Source organism: the organism of the source record quoted next, unplaced genomic scaffold (genome assembly GCF_019419815.1).
Source record: "Pyrus x bretschneideri cultivar Hongxiangsu unplaced genomic scaffold, Pyrus_bretschneideri_v1 Contig15, whole genome shotgun sequence".
Taxonomy (NCBI): Eukaryota; Viridiplantae; Streptophyta; class Magnoliopsida; order Rosales; family Rosaceae; genus Pyrus; species Pyrus x bretschneideri.
In genome coordinates, this window is record NW_025999446.1 from 2,357,686 (window position 1) to 2,377,597 (window position 19,912).

Genomic DNA, 19,912 nt, shown 5'->3' on the forward strand with positions numbered 1-19,912 from the left:
AATTCTGTAGACTTCCAACCACAGGAAAGGCGGAGCACTCGTCTTGAAAGGCTTAAAAGCTGTAAACCGGGGAAAGATATTGATATGTAAAATTCAAACTATTATATATTATATTATTTACTTTTCATAATTTTAATAAGTATTTTAAACAAAAAAAATAATAAGAAATAATGAAAATTATTTGTTAATCACTAAAAATAGATTTGAAGCTTTGTCAAATTTTACAGTAGCTCTTTGCTACCATTCCATATCATGATACATAAGATATGATATTTCGGTTGAAAAATATTAATCTTGTTTTTTTTTTACTATTATTACTAATTTGGACTTTTTAAACTTATTCTCTAGAGATGCTCTCAACTTTGGAGCAAATTAATAGTCAAAACATATAATTTAGAGAAATAAGTTTGCAAGGACTCTAATAAGGAGTCCGAGCATATATATTTAGGAAATTGTTATTAGCATTTCAAAAATCTCATTCTACACTCCTTACAAGTGTATTTTTCTTTCTAATTATAGAAAGTTTAGAATATTAAATGAGATTTTTGGAATGCTAATAACAATTTCTTATATTTATATGTAATATAGTAATCCTCCAATAAAGAGTATTGGGTATAGATTTATAATGGTTGATTAAAAAGTTAAACTATTAGCTTTTCAAAATAGAAAATACATCAAACAAATACAATATTTTACTAAATTTAATGACTAAATATGCGTTAGAAAATTAAGAGAATAACATGAAATACATTGTGTAGTGCGATAAGACATTATCCTAAAAGCAAAAAAACATAGAATCCAACATACATTTCCAAATCTAGAATTAATATATTAATTCATCAAGTCTGCTGTTTGGAGCTCTACATTCCCAAGCATAATGCCCAAACTTTTGACAATTATAGCATTGAACATGAGATTTTTCATACCTTGAGTTTGAGCGTCCTCTTCCGCGACCTTTTGTTGAGCTTTCTCCTCTTTCGTAGTTGCTATGGTTGTTTAAGTTCCAACCACATCCACGCCCATGTCCACGTCCGCGACCTCGACCACGACTTCTTCCGTATCGGCTTCTCTCATTGTCGAAGCTTTCTTCTTTCTTCTTTGACTGAACATGCGTCTTAAGGAGCTGCTCATCATTCCCTTGCCTCTTCTTATGTTTCTCTTCATATGCTTGTAGCGAACCCATTAATTGCTCTATACTAATTTCTTCCAAGTTTTTAGTTTCTTCAATCGTCACGACAATGTGCTCGAACTTGGGGTCTAACAAGCGTAGTATCTTCTCCATAATTCTAACATCTTCTAACTTTTCTCCGTTTCTTTTTAATTGATTGGAAACGGCTAAGACTCTTGAGAAATAATCAAAGATTGATTCAGACCCTTTCATTTGTAGAGATTCGAACTCACCTCTTAATACTTGAAGAAGAACCTTTTTCACTTGTTCGGCTCCTTTGTAAGAGGTTTGAAGCTTCTCCCATGCTTGCTTGGCAGAGGTTGCACTCGAGACCTTCTCAAAGCCAATGTCATCTAATGCTTGGTAGATAAGATAGAGAGCCTTCTTGTCTCTCTTTCTTGAATCTTTCAAACTCTCATTCTGGGGTTGAGACAGAGTAGCTTCATCTTCTGGCTCAGTGTAGCCTTTCTCCACGACTTCCTAGACATCGTGTGCACCCAAAAGGGCCTTCATTTTGATACTCTAATTATCGAAGTTGTTGCTGTCGAGCACTGGAACTTGGAAGGCTGCCATAGCATTGCTAGCCATAGCTCTGGTACCACTTTGTTGGGGTTTAAAAATGCTTCACTACTTGGAGAGGTTTATCTTACAAAGAAAAATGTAACGCAGCGGAATTGATAGGCAAGAGAAAGAAAGAAAGAATTCTCAAAGTATAAAACAAGGTTTTTATTCAATCACAAACTTAGTACAAAAGGAAACACTCAAACACTCTTAGAAGCTTTGTTGCTTCTTCTTACTTCTTACTTGACACTCTCACTTCTTGCTACTTGCTCTCTTGGTTGTTACAAATGGTGTGGATGCCTTCTCCTTTTATAGGCATGAATGGAACCTTGGAGAAGCATGAAAACATCATGCTAGAGATATCTAGATAATTCCACTACCTTCCTAAGCTAGAATTATCTACACTAATCTTGTATGTTGGTGGAATCCTCACCATTCTTCTAAACTCTTCCACCAACTTGAACTTTGCTAGAATTCTCTAGCATGTACATGGATCTTTCTTTGTGTATGGGCCGGATCAATTATCTTTGGGCCAAGACAAGATTACAATTCAACAGGGCCGTTGCAGCAAGTGGAAGCAGATCATAGATCTCTTACCTTGCAGAAGCTTCATGGGTTGCTCTTGTTGATGCACTCTTGGATATCTTGCTCCCGTTGAATGGGTGTTAGTCTGAGATGGGGGATGCAAAACCACACCGATGTGGAGATGTCAGATTAATTTTGCATTTACCTCCTAGCTAAAGAGAGTACCATAGGATTTGAGGAAAGGAAAGGGTTTAACTTATCCCCAATCAGTGGAAATGCTGTATTTGGTGATTGTAACACTGAAAGAACAGGTGTTGTTACAGAAAAAGCAACAAATTCTGTAGATTTCCAACCACAGGAAAGGCGGAGCACTCGTCTTGAAAGGCTTAGAAGCTGTAAACCGGGGAAAGAAGATATTGATATGTAAAATTCAAACTATTATATATTATATTATTTACTTTTCATAATTTTAATAAGTATCTTAAACAAAAAAATAATAAAAAATAATGAAAATTAGTTTGTTAATCACTAAAAATAGATTTGAAGCTTTGTCAAATTTTACAGTAGCTCGCTGTTGCCATTCCATATCATGATACACAAGAGTTGATATTTCGGTTGAAAAATACTAATTTTGTTTTTTTTTTTTTTTACTATTATTACTAATTTGGACTTTTTAAACTCGTTCTCTAGAGATGCTCTCAACTTTGGAGCAAATTAATAGTCAAAACATATATATTTAGAGAAATAAGTTTGCAAGGACTCTAATAAGGAGTCCGAGCATATATATTTAGGAAATTGTTATTAGCACTCTAAAAATCTCATTCTACACTCCTTACAAGTGTATTTTTCTTTCTAATTATAGAAAGTTTAGAATGGCAAATGAAATTTTTGGAATGCTAATAACAATTCCTTATATTTATATCTAATATAGTAATCCTCCAATCAAGAGTATTAGGTATAGATTTATAATGGTTGATTAAAAAGTTAAACTATTAGCTTTTCAAAATAGAGAACACATCAAACAAATACAATATTTTACTAAATTTAACGACCAAATATGTGTCAGAAAATTAAAAGAATAACATGAAATACAATGTCTAGTGCGATAAGACAATATCCCAAAAAAAAAAAACATAGAATCCAACATAAATTTCCAAATCTAGAATTAATATATTAATTTAGTAAAAGCCACAATCACATGTGCGGGGAGGGAGACAGAGACAATAAAGTAAAGCAGCCCATAGATTAAACGAAAAAAACGTGGCAGAATCGCAGGCGCTCTCGCCTCGTCATTCGAGGATCCTCATTCTACTCACGCCGCTACATCCTTCTCTCTCTAAATCTGAGATAATTGAAGTTGCAGAAGCAGAGAAGAAATGGGGATTCCATCGGAACTGAGGGACATGTGGGTGAACCGCAAGGATGCTCTGGTGATTCCTTCGCCAGCTGAAGAGGCGAAGCTGCTGAGATCCAAGAAGTGCATCGACGGTTTGCGTTTTTTACTTAATCCTTTCCATTAATTACAATTAGCAGCAGCATCTGGTTGTTTAAATTGTTCTAGGTTGCATATCGATTGGTTTTTTAATCTCTAATGTTTTGATTATTTGAAGTTAATCAAGAATTTGATCTGTTGTTTTGTAAAAGTTGGGAACTTTTTGTTTAAGTTGAGGTGAATTTAATCTAGCTATGTTGTGTTTGGGGAATTGGGAGTGTGAATTTAACATCGGGGAAGTAAATTATTGCGTAATTAGTTGGAAACCTTTGGGTCCATTGCTCGCTGATGTTAGGTTGGATGCTTACATTATCTGTAGTATATGATGTAGTGTATTTGCGTGTAAGGCCCAACCGCCATACGCGATAGCATGTAAGGGAGCGTGTTGAGACTTGAGACTGAGATTCCACAGCGGTTTATTAAGTCCGTGCTTAATAGTTTAACTAATCTTGGGCATCCCCATCATTGCCAATTGGTTATAGCCTTTAGGTTCATGTCTATTGAGTAGAATGCATGTTCAATCACTCGACATGGGTTGCTCACGTGTTTGGTTTGAGTGACCCCGCGTGTTGAGAGTGGGAATCCCACATGGGATAGTTAAGCCTTGCTTCATATTTTAACTGATCTCGGGCATCGCTACCCATTGCCAGTTGGTTTTAGGTTCATCTCTAGTTGAGTAGAGTGTATGTGTGGTAGATCGATTCATCAGCAACGTATTTGTAGAGAGAGACTGATGGCTAATTGATTACGACGTGATAATAGGTAATGCATGTGACATTTGGACAATGTCCGACATCACTTAACATTTTCATTATCTGCAGAGGGTGTTCAGGAGGGATTCAAGTATGCTGCCGTTGCAGCTGTTATCTCAAGTGTGGCTACGGTATGTGTAGCGTTCCCCAACTTTCCATAATTTTATTCGTTTGTTAGAAATTGGTAGGCTGTATAACCACTGCTTTGAACAACAAAACTGAATCCTATTCTTCGTTTCTTACTCTCTGCTACTGCCTGTTTTTATTCTTCATGTCCTCTTGGGTTATGCTCTTAAACTTGTTGGTATTGCCTTCGTAGTTGAATGTAAAATTCATCAAACATCTATGAATTTTGAATGTCCGTGGGTTTCCATGTGAACTTGAAAATGGAGTGCTAACACAATTGTATGGTTGTCTGTGAGAAAAAGGAAATGGTCTTGCAGCTTTGTTTTTAACAAATTTAGGTCAGTAGTAACTCTGTAGTATAGTTCACACAGATTGTATATGTTTGGAGGCTGTGTCTTGGTGGACTTGCTCCAAACTTGGGTGGTCGTCGTCTCGAGTCATAGAAATAGCCCTCTTTGAGAATAATGGGTATGGCTGTGTATGTTGTGTCCTTTCCAGATTGGCCCATTTTGTATTGAGAGCCTCTTACACTAGGAGTCTAGGATATCTTTTACTAGTCTGTTTTTTACCCTGAGTTCGAGGAAGATCTTGCTATCTTGGTATATTTTATAATGACTACTATTTACTTCTTCATATTCCCAGTTGGGTGCTGTTCGTACGGTACCTTGGGCGAAGTATAACCTCAACTACACCGCTCAAGCACTCATCATCAGTGCTGGTATGACTTATTTATTTAATTTTTTTGCATGGCTTACAGAGATTCTAGCTTTGTGGCAATTTACTTACCAGACAGAGCTTTTAAGTATTAATTCTTCCTCATAGAGCTTTAATTGTCTGGGCCATGAAAAATTTGACATTTCTAATTTATTTGATGAACAGCAACAATTTCTACATACTTCATCACCGTTGATAAAACCATCTTGGCGTGTGCGAGAAAAAATGCCCTGTTGCAAGACAGCTTGAGACGCCAGCGCGAGCAGTAATATAATGCAATTGTAGCTCAAAACGATACGAAGGTGCCCCGTCTTTGAAAAAATCATGTGCATTTGATGGGTATAGTGAACGCTCCCGCAATAAACCCCTCGTGGGCTTATCATATCATTCGTTATGGTGAGCTACAATGAATCTCGTCAATTCGCAATAATTTGTTTTTGTTTCGGCACATGACTCTGTAGCTTGGCTGCTAAGTAGATGAGTTTTTGTTTTCGTTATTACGTACTGTTTTCCTGCCTTCCCCGTTTCTTTTCTTTGGCCAAGGAAGAATATCTTCAAAATAAGTACAGTGGATTCGTATTGCGGCCATATTTGTATGACGATGTATGACAAGGCTCTCAGTTTGGCAATCTGATCTGTGTTTTGTTCATTTTATTGAAATCAAACTTCTGCCATTTATTGCTGAAAACATGTTCATCTCTTGGTTGACTTGAATTGGGTTATCTTTTATTTATGCTTTAGCTTAAATAAGCGCCTAAATATGTAGTGAAAAAAGCGCAGCAGATATTTTGATCTTGCTGAAGTGCGAGATAAAAAAGACCTTTATTGTTGATTTCATCCCTACACTTAGTATATTTATTATTGTTAGTGTCAGTATCAATATTGATCCAGATCTCAATATCGACCTTCGTTTTAAGAAAAAATTCGAGAATTCTCTAATCAAAATATTTTGTATCTGTATTCTTATCCATATCTCGAATATCATCTTCTACCATATTAAATGATTTTTGTCATGCGGATGCGGCGGGCAGATGGACGGAAGTAGGGTGGTGTGTGCGTCAGTCGCAGAAAGTTGAAATCTGAGCAAAAATTAATTTCAAAGCTTGAAATTGTGAACGTAGATTTGGTTTTCTAATTCGGATTTGATTTTCTAAGTAGATTTTGCTTCTCGGTCAACGTGGGAATAAACTCCAGTCAACAGGACTATATGTTTCCTTTCACGTTACGGTAACCAAATCCACTCCAGATTATTGGCACTATAAATAGGGGTCCCATTCCACAACTCTCAATTCAATCAAAAACAACAAACAACATGGCCACCAGCAACTCCTCGCCTGAAGAAGAGGAAGTTGTCGTCTTCGTTGGTAGAGGAGAAACACCGGAACACCAACACCGACGCCGCCTTTTGACGTAAAAACCACCGACTACTTCAAAATTGATGGGTCGAAGAAATCATAGGCGAAATCCTAGCGAGGTTGCCGTCGGTAAAATCTGTGATCAAGTGCACCGCCGTGTGCAAGTCTTGGAAATATCTGATCCAAAGCCCGTCCATCATTGACGCCCATCTCCGACGCCGCCTCCTCCTTAACCAAAACCAAGTTGCTGATAATGATGATGACCAACTTGCTGATTATGATGATGGTGATGTCGGTAGTCTCCATCTACTAAATGTTAGCGATTAGGAATGAAATGCAGAACTCTTAGGCAAGAAGAAGAAGAAGAGAAGCGAAGAATTTCAATCAGAAAAATTTAGAGAACATTACTCTGCAAATTCTTCCATATATTCAGGGAAATGTGCTCACGGAGCATGTGAGCTCACACATCAACGAAATAACTGTTGGAGGAGAGAGAGGGAGAGAGACGGATCCTCAATTCAATCTCAGCCATCTATTTCATACTCTAATTGGATTAAGACGCTTGTCCACTATCAAGCCCTATGAGACTTAACCAACACATTACAATTTGATCACTCAATCTTAGCCTATGAGCTAAGACACAACACTAATCAAACTTGTAATCCTCATTAATCAATTCATCAATTTACACATTAAAACTCTCCCTAAATTGTGAACTGATCTTACTCCCAATTGCTCTCTGAGATGACAAAATTGCTCCTTGGCCAGTGCCTTTCTGCTACCTGATCTTTGGTTGGACAGTACACCAAATCAATGATTCCATTTTGCAAAGCCTCCTTGATAAAGTGATACCTTCGGTTGATGTGCTTAGTTTAATGGTGAAAAATGGGGTTATTGGTGATTGCAATAGCAGATGTGCTATCACAATTCAAAGGAGTTGCCACAGTCTGTTTCACCAAAATCCTCCAACACAAACCTTAACCAAGTTGCTTGTGCAATAGCTTCTGCTGCACTGATGTAGTCTGCTTCAGCCGTGGATAATTCAACACAATGTTGCTTGATTGAGGACCTTCGGATCCACTCCAGTCACTGTCACAGAATCCAAACAACATTGCACCTTGACCTTTCTTGTACTCCAAACCATAGTCTAAGATTCCTTGTATGTACCTCAGCACCCTTTTAGTAGTTCCATAGTGCTTATTAGTTAAGTAGTGTATAAACCTTGCTAATAAGCAAGAAGCATACATGATATTTGGCCTAGTTGCAGTAAGATACAACAAACTGCCAACAATTTTTTTGAACTGTGCTACATCTACAGCTCCACTATCATCATCAGTTCTCAGTTTATCACCTGGAACAAGTGGGATGCTAACACATTTACAATCCTGTAATCCAAATTTCTTAAGTAGGGAAGTAGCATACTTCTTTTGATGAATGAAAATACTACTTTCAGTTTGCATAACCCCCATTCCAAGAAAATGGTGCAGCAAACCCAAATATGTCATTTCATACTTATGCATCATATCAACCTTGAAATCTTCTATACTACTGCCAGTATAAATGATATCATCAACATAAATCGACACAATGAGCATTCCTCCCTTAGATAGGTGATCTTATACAAACTGCTGTGATTATAGGTTAGTTTGATACTCATTTCTTTAAAAAAATATTGCACATTAGTTATAAATTGTAGGGTTGAAAACTTGCACTTTTGTGGTATGATTTGTGTTCATTTTCTTTATTTATTTACAATTTATGTGTCATTGAAAAATTAAAATTTTATTTAAGCATGTTAAATTTTTTCTTCCCAGTTATCAATTTGTTGCTTGAGGTTTTAATTTTTTTGCACATTATGCGAAAATAACTAGGAATAGCAAAAGAAATCTAATAATACAAGAAGCTCATACTTTTGGCATTTCAAATGGCATAGAAATGTTTAATGAAAATATTTTTATGCTGGTGACGGGTATGTGTTGCCTGAATGCCCTACATTTGCAAAACAAAGTTTGATGGAGCACCAAGAGAACAACTGTCTTTTGAATTTGTAACAGAGAAACATACATATGAGAGACAAGAATTCTGACGTGTTGATCAAGGAAGTTCAGAAATGCTGATTAGTGTTATGTATAACTAGGATTGTAAATATGGTTGTATATATGTAGTAATGGAATTGTACAGTATCGTTGTAGTTGTGTGTAACTAGAGTTATAAACCCGCAGCATCTCGCGGTGCTTCTTTGCTTGTTAGATTCAAAGCTTGAAATTGTGAACGTAGATTTGGTTTTCTAATTCGGATTTGGTTTTCTATGTAGATTTGGCTTCCTGGTCAACGTAGGAATAAACTCCAGTCAACTCGAGGACTACATGTTTCCTTTCACGTTACGGTAACCAAATCCACTCCAGATTATTGGCACTATAAATAGGGATCCCATTCCACAACTTTCAATTCAATCAAAACCACCAAACAAACATGGCCTCCAGCAGCTCACCACCAACACCTCCCTTGAAGAAGAGGAAGTTGTCGTCTTCGTCGGTAGAGGAGAACCACCGACCGCCACCACTGACGCCGCCCTTCAGTATCTACACGACGTAAAAACCACCGACTGCTCCAAATTTGATGGGAAATTACTCCTCGAAGAAATCATAGGCGAAATCCTGGTGAGGTTGCCATCGGTAAAATCTGTAATCAAGTGCACCGCCGTGTGTAAGTCTTGGAAATATCTGATAGAAAGCCCGTCCTTCATCTTCGCCCATCTTCGCCGCCGCCTCCTTCTAAACCAAAACCAAGTTGCTGATAATGATGATAACCAACTTGCTGCTGCTGATGATGTCGGTAGTCTCCATCTACTAAAAGGACCCTTCCATTTTAAGGGATACTTGCTGTATTGGGATAAGCCTGCTTCTGTTTCTGCATCTTTCATTAGATTTGATAGTACCAACAGCAAGACTATAACTAATTTCACTTACCGTTCGACTCACGGCGAAATTACTTCTTCTGGTTACGATCTGGCCGGGACTTGCAACGGACTCATATGCCTTGCTAATGATGAGGACTTCCCCTCAATAATTTGGAACCCTTCGGTTAGGAAATTCGTGACCTTGCCCCCTTCTACCATTACCATCCCTTGGACCAACGAAGAAGAAGAAAACGTTAACTTGCCATATTATATTTCTACTTCGTTCGGCTACGATTCACGCACCAATGACTACAAGGTTTTGAGAATTATTTTTAGTAATGAACATTCTTTTGATCCTGCCGGGAACACCCCGTATGGGGTTGAGGTTTACTCCTTAGCCAGAGGTTCCTGGAAGATTCTTAGTCCTCCTCCTCCAGCTTTACCTGCTGTTTCTTTTCCTGGTTGCCATGCTTTCTGTAATAACAACAACCCATGTCCTAGGAATGTTTTCATCAATGGTGCCGTGAACTGGCTTCTGCCCCGCGATCAAAACTCTGGCGAAGATGTTGTAGTGTCGTTTGATATGGCAACTGAATCATTTGGTGAGATTATGATACCAAAATCTTTGAGAAGAACACCAGGTGCCGGTTTACCTTATAACGACCTTGTTGTTTCAGTATACAAGGATTCCCTTGCGTTAGTTAAGATGCATTGCGAAAGAGCTAATGTTTATGACGTCGAGTTATGGGTCATGCAGCAGTACGGTGCGGTGAAATCGTGGACTAATTTATACAACGTAACCTTGAACAAGTTGGTGAACTCTCCTCCGGAACACTTTGCTTTCAAAAGCAATGGCGAACAAGTGTTTAAAACGCATGCTGAGGATGGTCGATTTGCATACCTGCAGACAGTGGATTTTAGGAGCAAACAAGTTAAATGTTCTAGGGTTGATCGATCGTACCAATACGAGTCCATGAATTCTTTTGTAGAGAGCCTTATTTTACTTGACCAATCTAATGCTTGTTCTTGTTACTAAGCAGCGGCAGCGAGCAACAAGTAGTCTTATGGATTTAATTAGTTAGCACTTTCTTTTCACTTGTAAGTTAACATGTCCTTCAAATGTATGGATTTGGAATTACAAAAGTATTGATGATAAATATATATATATATATATATATATATATATCTTCTTGTTTTTTGTTTTAATTATCTTTCACAAATATAATTAGTTGCAAATTAAGTACCCTAATTGAAGTACTTTTTCTTTAGGATAGACAGTGACTCCATATACAAACACTAAAAAATAGGTGGGGGCCGATTAAATAATCTGGTACATATACAAACACTAAAAAAATAGGTGGGAACTAATTAAATAATTTGGTGCTTATGTAATACAAAACTTACCAAACACCTCTTCTACAACGTGTCAAATGAAGCCTAATGTTTGTGACTTTGCCATGCTAATGACCTGTACTGCACCCCCGCATGCCCCAAAATAATTTGGCAATCCAGCAGTTAAAATGTTTGTGACTCTGCCCCCTCCCTCCTACCATTGGTACCTTCCCTTGGACCAAAACTAGACAAATATACATTGCCGATATTTTGTATTGTAACCGCGTCTGCGTTCTGCTATGATTCGCGCACCAATAACTGTAAGTGCAAGGTGCTGAGAATTTTCCGGGACAGGTTTTCTTGTGGTCATTGAGGTTTACTCCTTAGCCAGGGGATCCTGGAGGATTCTTAGTCCTCTTCCAGCTCCTCCTGCTGTTTCTATTCCTGGTTTGCCTGTTCTCGGTAAGAGCAATCCATGTCCTAGGAACGTTTTCGTCAATGGTTCCGTGCACCGGCTTCTGCCCCTCGATTAAAAAGCTCTGCGAAGATGCCATAGTGCCCTTTGATATGGCCACTGAATCGTTTGATGAGATTGAGATACTAGAACCTTTGCGAAACACACATATCCTTTTCTTATATGAGAGTGTTGTTCTTTCAGCACACATGAATTCTTTTGTTGAGAGCCTTGTTTTACTTGATCAATTCAATGCTTAAAACACTGTTTTGGAGAAGAGAAAGAAATAGTATTTCAACCTAATACACCAGACTACTATTGCACCTGAAATTAACATTTGATAGATGAAATACTCGTCGGAGATCACACCAACCAAAGTATTTTTCTTTTGGACCGAGGGCGATTCAGTATGCAAACGATTCAGTATGCAAATACCAAAAAATTCTTCCAAAACGTAAAAAATGACAATTTCCATCACTTTAACCGGGAAGACATGTCCTGAAGAATCCGGCAGGTTGCATGAGCATCCGCTCAATATGCTATGAATTGTCTATGCTAACTCTTTTTTGTCAAAACTGAACCTCAAAATGCGTACCGGTAAATGGCATCAGCCGCACCATCTTCATCATTGCTTGCACCAATTACATTAGCCACAGCTTTTGTCTTCTCTGATCCATTACTAAGAGCAACGCCCAAAGAAGCCAGCTCAAGCATCTCGACATCATTTTCTCCATCGCCAATAGCCATGATCTAAACAATATATTATTAGAACTAATCAGGAATGAAATCATAATTGGAACATAACTAAAATAAGGAAACATGTAAAACACGATATCAGCACCAACACAGTTCGTAAGATTTTGGATGGCTAACAAAAAATTTAAATTGTCCATATAAGTTGGAACACTGAATACTGTGTGTTAGGAATGTTCTCATGACTCGCATGATCTAGTGATGTGAACAAGAGGAACAAGTATAGGTATACGACTAACTCCGATTAAAACAATAAACGCTAAAACAAGAAGATAACTCTGTACCTGATTTGGAGTGATTCCTAAATGATCAAGAAGCATGTTTACCCCACTTCCTTTTGAGGTTCCTGCGGGAACAATTTCAAGGTGCCCTTCCACTGCTTGAACAGCTGTTGCACGATCTCCAGTTGCTTGTGACCAGTATGGCCTCAAAGTAGTAGCCACTACCTCAGGGGTCTCCATGAAGAGCACTTTCTGTATATGCAAAAGACCAACAATAAATTAGTTTCATGTTAGGGTCGCACTTGGTTTGAGACCGAAGAAACTTCTAGTTATCCACAAGAAGAGTTGATTCAAGGAAAATTAAGATCAAAGCTGAGCGCTAGATGCTTGCATATTTTTGTAATACAGTCAAATCCGCACCTGTATGTCAGCTTCAGCCAAGAGGTGCTCAACTGAAGGCATGATTTCCACCTGTAAATGTAAATATCGTTCCATATACGAAAAAGGGGATGGTGAGGGGGGAGCTCAGGCAATAAAGAATATTTATCATCATAATGAAACATTGATTTTTTATAGCACCTTTGGCTCATTATACAATGTATGCACTGAGTCAAGTAATGGATGCTCAAACAGAGAAAAGCAACGGTCCCTGCTGAATGCAATAAGAGGAACCTTATTCTCCCAAGAGTAGAGACACGCCTGCAAATAAAGAGCATACAGTCTTTTGTTTAGAAAGATTTCCAGTGAAACCCCAAAATTCTAGAAATCCCCACCAAGATATTACCTCTCTGCAGACACTTGTATCTAAATTTTTTCTAAAAATTTCCCGACCTTGCCTACCATAAACAAGCAATCCCTGTAATCAAGTAGAGGCAGACAATAAGAACAGCATGTACGGATATCAACCCAAGACAGAAGGAAGTACAGTTCTGAGAAAGACTAGCATAAGCAATAGTCAGTACGGCATTCTGTTCCTAAAAGTATGACCGGCATTGCCAAGATTCAGTAAGTAAAACTCATCAGGGAGTTACCTATGGCGACAGACAAAGAACATGAAAACATTTAAGATGAGCAGGGATGGTTAGCACAGTTCAGTATAGTGTCCTCATCAAGCTTACCAAAGGAAGAAAAGACATCTAGGTCTAAGAAGATTATTGGGTAAATACAAGTGAGAAAATTATGGAAACATATTCAACAGAAGACTAAGCATGTAGCAAGTGAATAGTTCGGTCATCAGATGAACTTGCAACATGGTGAGAATGAAATTTGCAAGGAAGAAAAGATAAACCTGCAAAAAAACCCCAGGAGAAAATTCCGAAACAATGCCATCTTCTCCAGCTAATTCTACCTCCTTAAAAATTTTCATCACAGCTGAACGAGACTGTTTCAATGTGAATTATGATATTTAGAAGCCAACAACACATACATAATATATAAACTGACATAAAAGTAACACTGCAGGCTAGAGCAACAGTAAAACATTAGATTCCAAAAGTTTTTGAACAAATCAATCATAAGCAAAACATCGTATTGGCAAACATAATGAAAACACATTTTAGAGCATAATATGCTGATAATCATTATGAAGAAAAAAATGTTGTTCTTACTTTTCCCGTGGCTATCACTACTCTCACACCCCTTGATGAGACCTCCTTGAGAGCTTTCGCAGTTGTTAAACTAATTTGACTTTTGCTGTTGAGAAGGGTGCCTTGAATATCAAGAGAATAATATATAAAGTTCATTTTAAGATTAACATAGCACAATGAAGGCGCAAGATTACAGTAACTGCCAACTTACCATCCATATCACAGAAAATGCATTTGAACTTTGGTTTATAAAATCGCAGGCTGCCTTCTCTCTTCCTGTCTTTTAACAATTCACCAGTAAGATTACTCCACTAAAAACTTCCAGTGACGAAAGATGTGAAAATGAAACTGTAAAAGATTACCATCTGGTTTTTCCTCATGGGAATTGTTTGGGTTTCAGCATCATGTGCACTTTGAATTAATCCTTTCCCCTTCCACCCAAGACTCTTTAAAAGAAGCTCCTCCTCCTTCTCCATTTCCACTTCGGCCTCTTCACTAATCTCATGATCAAATCCTAGTAAATGTAACAACCCATGTATCTGCAGGAGGATTCAGTGATTAAAGTCATCAAACTACACTAAAAAGCATCGCTCTGAATTAATCAGGTTCTCCTACGAAAAAAATCCTTAAACCAACTAACCATGAGAACACGTATCTCATCAATAAGCGTGTGGCCTCTTTCCTCCGCTTGCCTTGCCGCCGTCTCAACAGAAATCACAATGTCACCCAACATAAGCTGCATACAATACAAAGCTTCAGTGATTCAAGTTATGCAAAAAGAAATGGAACCAAAAAACAGAAAAAGTGATGAGCTAGTACAATGGGAAGCTTAAGATTTGGGACATGCTGCGACAGCGAGAGAACAGTCGGTGGCATGGTCTTCATTTCTCCATTCCTTGTTAAGTTTTCGGATGAACTCATCGTTGCAGAGAAGCACCGAAAGCTCTATGCTTTCGAATCCACCAACGTCATTTATGGAATTGTCCCTTGTTTTATATACTGAACCTTTCAACCCATCAAACGCCAGCTTCATCGCCATTGGAACATTCAGACGAAGCAATTCCGCAATACTCTGCAAGTTCAAACTTCAGGTAATCAGGCCAAGCTTATATAAAGAGGCATTTACACAAACACCTGGTGGGCGGTCCCGAGATTACCAGCACTTTAGGATCATCAGGCAATCCTTCTTCGATGCAAATGCTGACGTCAAGCTCGATCTCCTTCTCCTTGCTTTTTGCGGCTCGCCGTCTCACCTTTCGGTACTCTCTCTGTGAGAAGAAGATTGGTCCCCGTAGCAATGGCGGTCTGGCTGCTCGTATCCGTTCGTCTCTGCACAGAGAGTGAAATCTCCGGCCGAATAGAGAGGTTTTCGAGGTGTTGAAACGGTGCGTTTCAGGAGGGGAGATTGAATGGATGAGCGCGGGAAATGAGGCGGTGGTTTGTCGGATGGGAAGAGGGGTGATGGATATTAGGGTGGCGCGCGATATGTAACGCGCCATTTGAGCGGCGGAGGACGGGGAGGGAGGGTGGAGGGTGCGGAGGAGAGTAGGGAGGCGGAGGAGCATTTATGGGGCCAAGCTTTTGGAGCTCGCGAGGGAGTGTGCGAGTGGCTGCTTCGATCGCGCCTTGTGTTGTAAGTGAGCGACAATCTCACGGAGACGCCACGAACTCAAATGCCTCTTTTGTTATATTTTTGAATTTTCACAACGTATCAACGTAACATAATTCTGCTAAGTGCGTTTGTTTCACCAGATTATTTCGGACGAGACTTCTGGGAGGAAATGACGAGATGGAAAAGGGCAGAGAAGGGGGTCTGGGACTTAAAGACGAGGAATCGTTGTCAGAGATGACACACTCGAGCAGGATGAGGTTGCAAGAGAGGACGGTCTTAGTAGTTCTCTAGTTTTTGAGGGGTCTCACTAAGACGTCCAACGAGGCCTTAGTTGAGATGAGTGCCCTCCTAATCTCATTAAAGCTAGTCTTTTTGGGTAACAAACACAAGACTACATTATTAGTTCAGTCCAGTGAAACTTAAGTGAAGACAAACATTCACACCCTGATCTAATTCACACTCCACGAATAAACTAAAACCTCTCAGTTACAATTCATTGTCCATGAATGACAATCTTTTCTTTTCCATCTTTGGCAAAAATTATTGACAAGTGTTGTGGATGGAGGAATGACTCCATATACAAATACAATTGACCTCAGTAGCAATTTCGCAGGTTGGATATCGGTAGAGAAGCTCACAATTATTAGGCTATGTCTGTATTCCGGTTCTTCTTTGTCTTGAAGAGAAGCTCACAATGCATACCGGTATATTGCATCAGCTACACCGTTACGTTAGCCACAGCTTTTGTATTCTCCGCTCCGTTACTAAGAGCAATGCCTAAACAAGCTAGCTCAAGCATCTTGATATCATTTGCCCCATCGCCAATAGCCATGATCTGAAAAAACAAATTAAAAGAATCGATCAGGAATGACAACGATATTTGTATGCAAACAAGAAGTATATAAAGTCAATGACAGTGGCCTTATCATCCACCAACATCGCCAACTTGTGTCGATTGGTTAAACATACTGTTTAAACTATTCTTGGAACAATGCATACTGCTTATCATAGTAAGAACGATGCAGGGAAATATCAAATACCCCTTTTCAATCTGTAGTGATAATCCTTGTGCCGGTCAAGTTGAGGAACATGAACAACTCCCATTAAAACAAGAAAAACCCTAAAAAAAGGAGATGGAGAACAGCTTTGTTGTCCATACCTCTTTTGGAGTGATTCCCAAATGATCGAGCAGCATGCTCACTCCACTTCCTTTTGAGGTTCCAGGGGGAACAATTTCAAGCATGTCAGGCACGGTTTGATTGCTTCTGACCAGTATGGCCTCAAAGCAGTTGTTACTACCTCAGCAGTATCCATGAAGACTAGTTTCTGTATATCGATAACGTATGCATCATTACAAGAACTGAAAGCAGCAAGAACTAAAGGATATTAATTCAATCAAAATTTTACAAATGAGACCAAGTGGTATGAACTGGAGACGCTAGACAATGGATTTCTGACTAAAACCTCAATCTTCCATGAATCAATAGAAATTAAGAGCAAAACCCTAAGCTTAATATTTTTTTTTTTCTCTTTGTTAGAGAGGATGGGGAGAGTATTGTTCCTCCTTGAGGGCCGTACAGGGCCGTACCTGTATACCAGCAGCAGCCATGAGATGCTCAACTGAAGGCATGATCTCCACCTGTAAATAAATACTTTCCATGTAAGTTATATAAAATGGTGCAAAATTAAACCTCAGTCAGTAAGCTAGTATTTATGACCATGATGAAACAAACTTTTGGCACCTTTTGCTCGTGATATACAGTATGCATGGAATCAACAAGTGGGTGATCATAAAGGGATAAGCAACGATCCTTGGTGATTGCAATAAGAGGAACCTCATTCTCCAGAGAGTAACGACATGCCTGCACATATGGTCTTTTATTTCATTACAAGCCAATGAATAATATATTCATGCAAGCCTCACCAAACTATTACCTCTCTGCATGCATCTGTATCCAAATTCCTTCTAAAAATTTCCTGACCTTGTGTACCATAAACAAGCAATCCCTGGAATCAAGTCAAGGCAGACGATAAGGACAAAATGTATTAATATCAACTCAAGCCAGACAAAAAATAGTCCTAAGAGGGAGAGATGATAAATGTAACAACCAATGAGAATTTTGTTTCTTAAAAGCTTGACCAACCATTACAGATATCAAGTCATTCATAAGATACTTGAGGTGGTGGAATTTACATAAGTTTGGTGACAGACAAAGAGTATGTAAATGTTTAAGAGGGAAAAGGAATGGATATCACGGTTCCCTCTATTGTCCTTATCAAGCTTACAAAAGAGAGTACCACATGTAGATCGAGGGCAGATGAAAGTGAGAAAATTATTTCATGTGTGAGATATAACCAAAGCAACTTAAAACATTAAGATAGCAGCTCTCCGGACAGGAGTAAGCATGCTTCTATCAAGTGAAGACAATTCTATGTTCCTCACATATAACTTGGCAACAAGCTTGAGATGAAATTTTCAAGGGAAAAAGAGAACCTGCAAGAAAACCCCAGGAGAAAATTCTGAAACAATGCCATCTTTTCCAGTTAAATCTATGTCCTTAAAAATGTGAATCACAGCTGGCCGAGCCAGTTCCAAAGAGCTGTCAACAATTAGAAGATTTTTTTAATCAACACAATTCAACAATCAAGAATCATGTACCAAGTAACACTGAACACCAGAATAAGTTAAATTTATAATACATTTCTATAATGTCTCCTGCTGATAATGAATAGAAAATGAGATTCTTACATTTCCGGTTGCTATCACTATTTTCACACCCCTTGATGAGGCCTCCTTCATAGCCTTGACATTCGTTGAGCTCAGTTGGCTTTTGCTGTTGAGAAGGGTGCCTTGTATATCAAGAAAAAATAATATACAAACACCGACACAATAAGCCCAAACTTACCATCCATATCACAGAATATATATCTGAACTTTTGCTTATAGTATTGAGGGCTTCCTTCTTTCTTCCTGTCTTTAACAACTCAGATGTAAGATTATCTCATCACAAAGTTTAACCAAGCAAATTGAGGCTACAGATTGAATGAAGAGTTTAATGATTAACAAATAAAATAATGTCCATAAAATAAGGATGTAAAAGTGAAGCTGTAGAAAGATAAGGTTTACCACTTAGTTTGAGCCCATCGGAATGGGTCGCAGCATCATATGCACTCTGAATTAACCCTTTTCCTTTCCACCCAAGACTCTTTAAGAGAAGATCCTCCTTCTTCTCCATTTCCACTTCAGTGTCTTCACTAACCTCGTGATCAAATCCAAACAGATGTAACAATCCATGTACCTACAGGAGGGTTTAGTAATTATAGTTATCAAACTATGACCGAAAGTTACAAATTCAAATTCTTAACATCTGAAGACCACACATTCGTTCGAAGAAGCATATGTTCAAGAAGCGTATAACACACTAATAATAATGTTCATAAGCCAACCATGAGAATGCGCATCTCGTCAAGAAGCATATGGCCTCTTTGCTCCGCTTGTCTTGCTGCTGTCTCAACAGAAATCACAATGTCCCCCAAGATAAGCTGCAAACCATACAATGTACTAAGAATGCATGCTTTCACTCTAACAAAGAAAACGATATAAATTATCGAACGAGCTAGTACAGTAGTACCATCGGAAGCTTAAGATCAGGGGCATGTTGGGACATGGAAATTATATCAGTAGCATTGTCCTCCCCTCTCCACTCCTTATTAAGTTTCCGGATAACCTCGTCATCGCAAAGAAGCACCGAAAGCTCCACGCTTTCATATCCCGCAAGACCGCCTATAGCATTGTCCCTTGTTTTATACGTAGAATCTTTCAGCCCATCAAACACTCGCTTCACTGCCACCGGAGCATCCAGCCGGAGCAGTTGCGCAATTCTCTGCAATCTTCAAACTCCATTTCACTTCAGCCAATCAGCTATACTGGTATTACGTAAGAGACATTTATACAAACAGTTGGTGATAGACTGATAGTTGCATACCAAGATTTCGGGATCGTTCAAAGCTTCTTGGATAGAAATACTGACATCGAGCTCGTGCTCTTTCTCCTTGCTTTTCAGGGACCGCCGCCGAACCTTTCTTTCGCCTTTCTGCCACTGTAGATTCGTCCCCTTAACAGTGGCGGTCTGGCTGCACACCTCCATTTGTCTCCGTGCGTCACGTGAAGTCTCCGGCCGAATACCGATGTTACGGAGGCCTCAAAGCGGTGTGTTTTTGGAGGGGAGATTAAACCCGGCGCAGATGGAAACGATGAGCTGGAAATTAGGGTGGCGCGTGGGATCTAACGCGCCATTAGAGCGGCGGAGGAGGGGGACTAGAAGGGTAGGTGGAGGAGCATGTAGGCGTCCGGAGCTCTTG

The 19,912-nt window shown here is 38.9% G+C and overlaps 4 protein-coding genes and 1 pseudogene across 4 annotated transcripts; 1 reads left to right on the forward strand and 4 right to left on the reverse strand.

Annotated features, from left to right (window-relative positions):
* Positions 1–823: 823 nt before the first annotated feature.
* On the reverse strand, positions 824–1,756 carry LOC125475444. Its single transcript, XM_048580171.1, has 2 exons — positions 1,721–1,756; positions 824–1,648 (listed from the first exon to the last, which is right to left on the reverse strand). Exons 1-2 carry the CDS (start codon positions 1,754–1,756, stop codon positions 824–826), a joined length of 861 nt encoding a protein of 286 aa, XP_048436128.1.
* Positions 1,757–3,561: 1,805 nt separating this feature from the next.
* Positions 3,562–5,987, forward strand: LOC103941781 (early nodulin-93). Its single transcript, XM_009351970.3, has 4 exons — positions 3,562–3,742; positions 4,568–4,629; positions 5,267–5,342; positions 5,504–5,987. Exons 1-4 carry the CDS (start codon positions 3,631–3,633, stop codon positions 5,605–5,607), a joined length of 354 nt encoding a protein of 117 aa, XP_009350245.1. The 5' UTR covers positions 3,562–3,630; the 3' UTR covers positions 5,608–5,987.
* Positions 5,988–7,670: 1,683 nt separating this feature from the next.
* On the reverse strand, positions 7,671–8,288 carry LOC125475445 (uncharacterized mitochondrial protein AtMg00810-like). The gene has a single exon (XM_048580172.1). It carries the CDS (start codon positions 8,286–8,288, stop codon positions 7,671–7,673), a length of 618 nt encoding a protein of 205 aa, XP_048436129.1.
* A 3,307-nt stretch (positions 8,289–11,595) lies between these two features.
* Positions 11,596–15,825, reverse strand: LOC103941783 (endoribonuclease YBEY, chloroplastic). Its single transcript, XM_009351971.3, is given in 14 exon segments — positions 11,596–12,128; positions 12,416–12,604; positions 12,773–12,823; positions 12,932–13,051; positions 13,137–13,208; positions 13,641–13,733; positions 13,960–14,060; positions 14,150–14,218; positions 14,301–14,327; positions 14,330–14,477; positions 14,579–14,674; positions 14,758–14,802; positions 14,804–15,010; positions 15,096–15,825. Coding segments are annotated over 14 exon segments (1,794 nt in total). The 5' UTR covers positions 15,504–15,825; the 3' UTR covers positions 11,596–11,960.
* A 149-nt stretch (positions 15,826–15,974) lies between these two features.
* LOC103941782 lies at positions 15,975–19,698 on the reverse strand (annotated as a pseudogene).
* Between the last annotated feature and the right edge of the window lie 214 nt (positions 19,699–19,912).

What these genes read in the sequence shown, in the direction of transcription:
- LOC125475445 (XM_048580172.1), bottom strand. Translation starts at nt 8,288, where the DNA reads ATGCTCATTGTGTCGATTTATGTTGATGATATCATTTATACTGGCAGT.
- LOC125475444 (XM_048580171.1), bottom strand. Translation starts at nt 1,756, where the DNA reads ATGGCTAGCAATGCTATGGCAGCCTTCCAAGTTCCA. An exon ending in TGGCAGCCTTCCAAGTTCCA is followed by an intron (nt 1,649 to 1,720) that starts GTGCTCGACAGC and finishes CACGATGTCTAG; the next exon opens with GAAGTCGTGGAGAAAGGCTA.
- LOC103941781 (XM_009351970.3), top strand. Translation starts at nt 3,631, where the DNA reads ATGGGGATTCCATCGGAACTGAGGGACATGTGGGTGAACCGCAAGGAT. An exon ending in ATCCAAGAAGTGCATCGACG is followed by an intron (nt 3,743 to 4,567) that starts GTTTGCGTTTTT and finishes CATTATCTGCAG; the next exon opens with AGGGTGTTCAGGAGGGATTC. An exon ending in TTATCTCAAGTGTGGCTACG is followed by an intron (nt 4,630 to 5,266) that starts GTATGTGTAGCG and finishes TCATATTCCCAG; the next exon opens with TTGGGTGCTGTTCGTACGGT.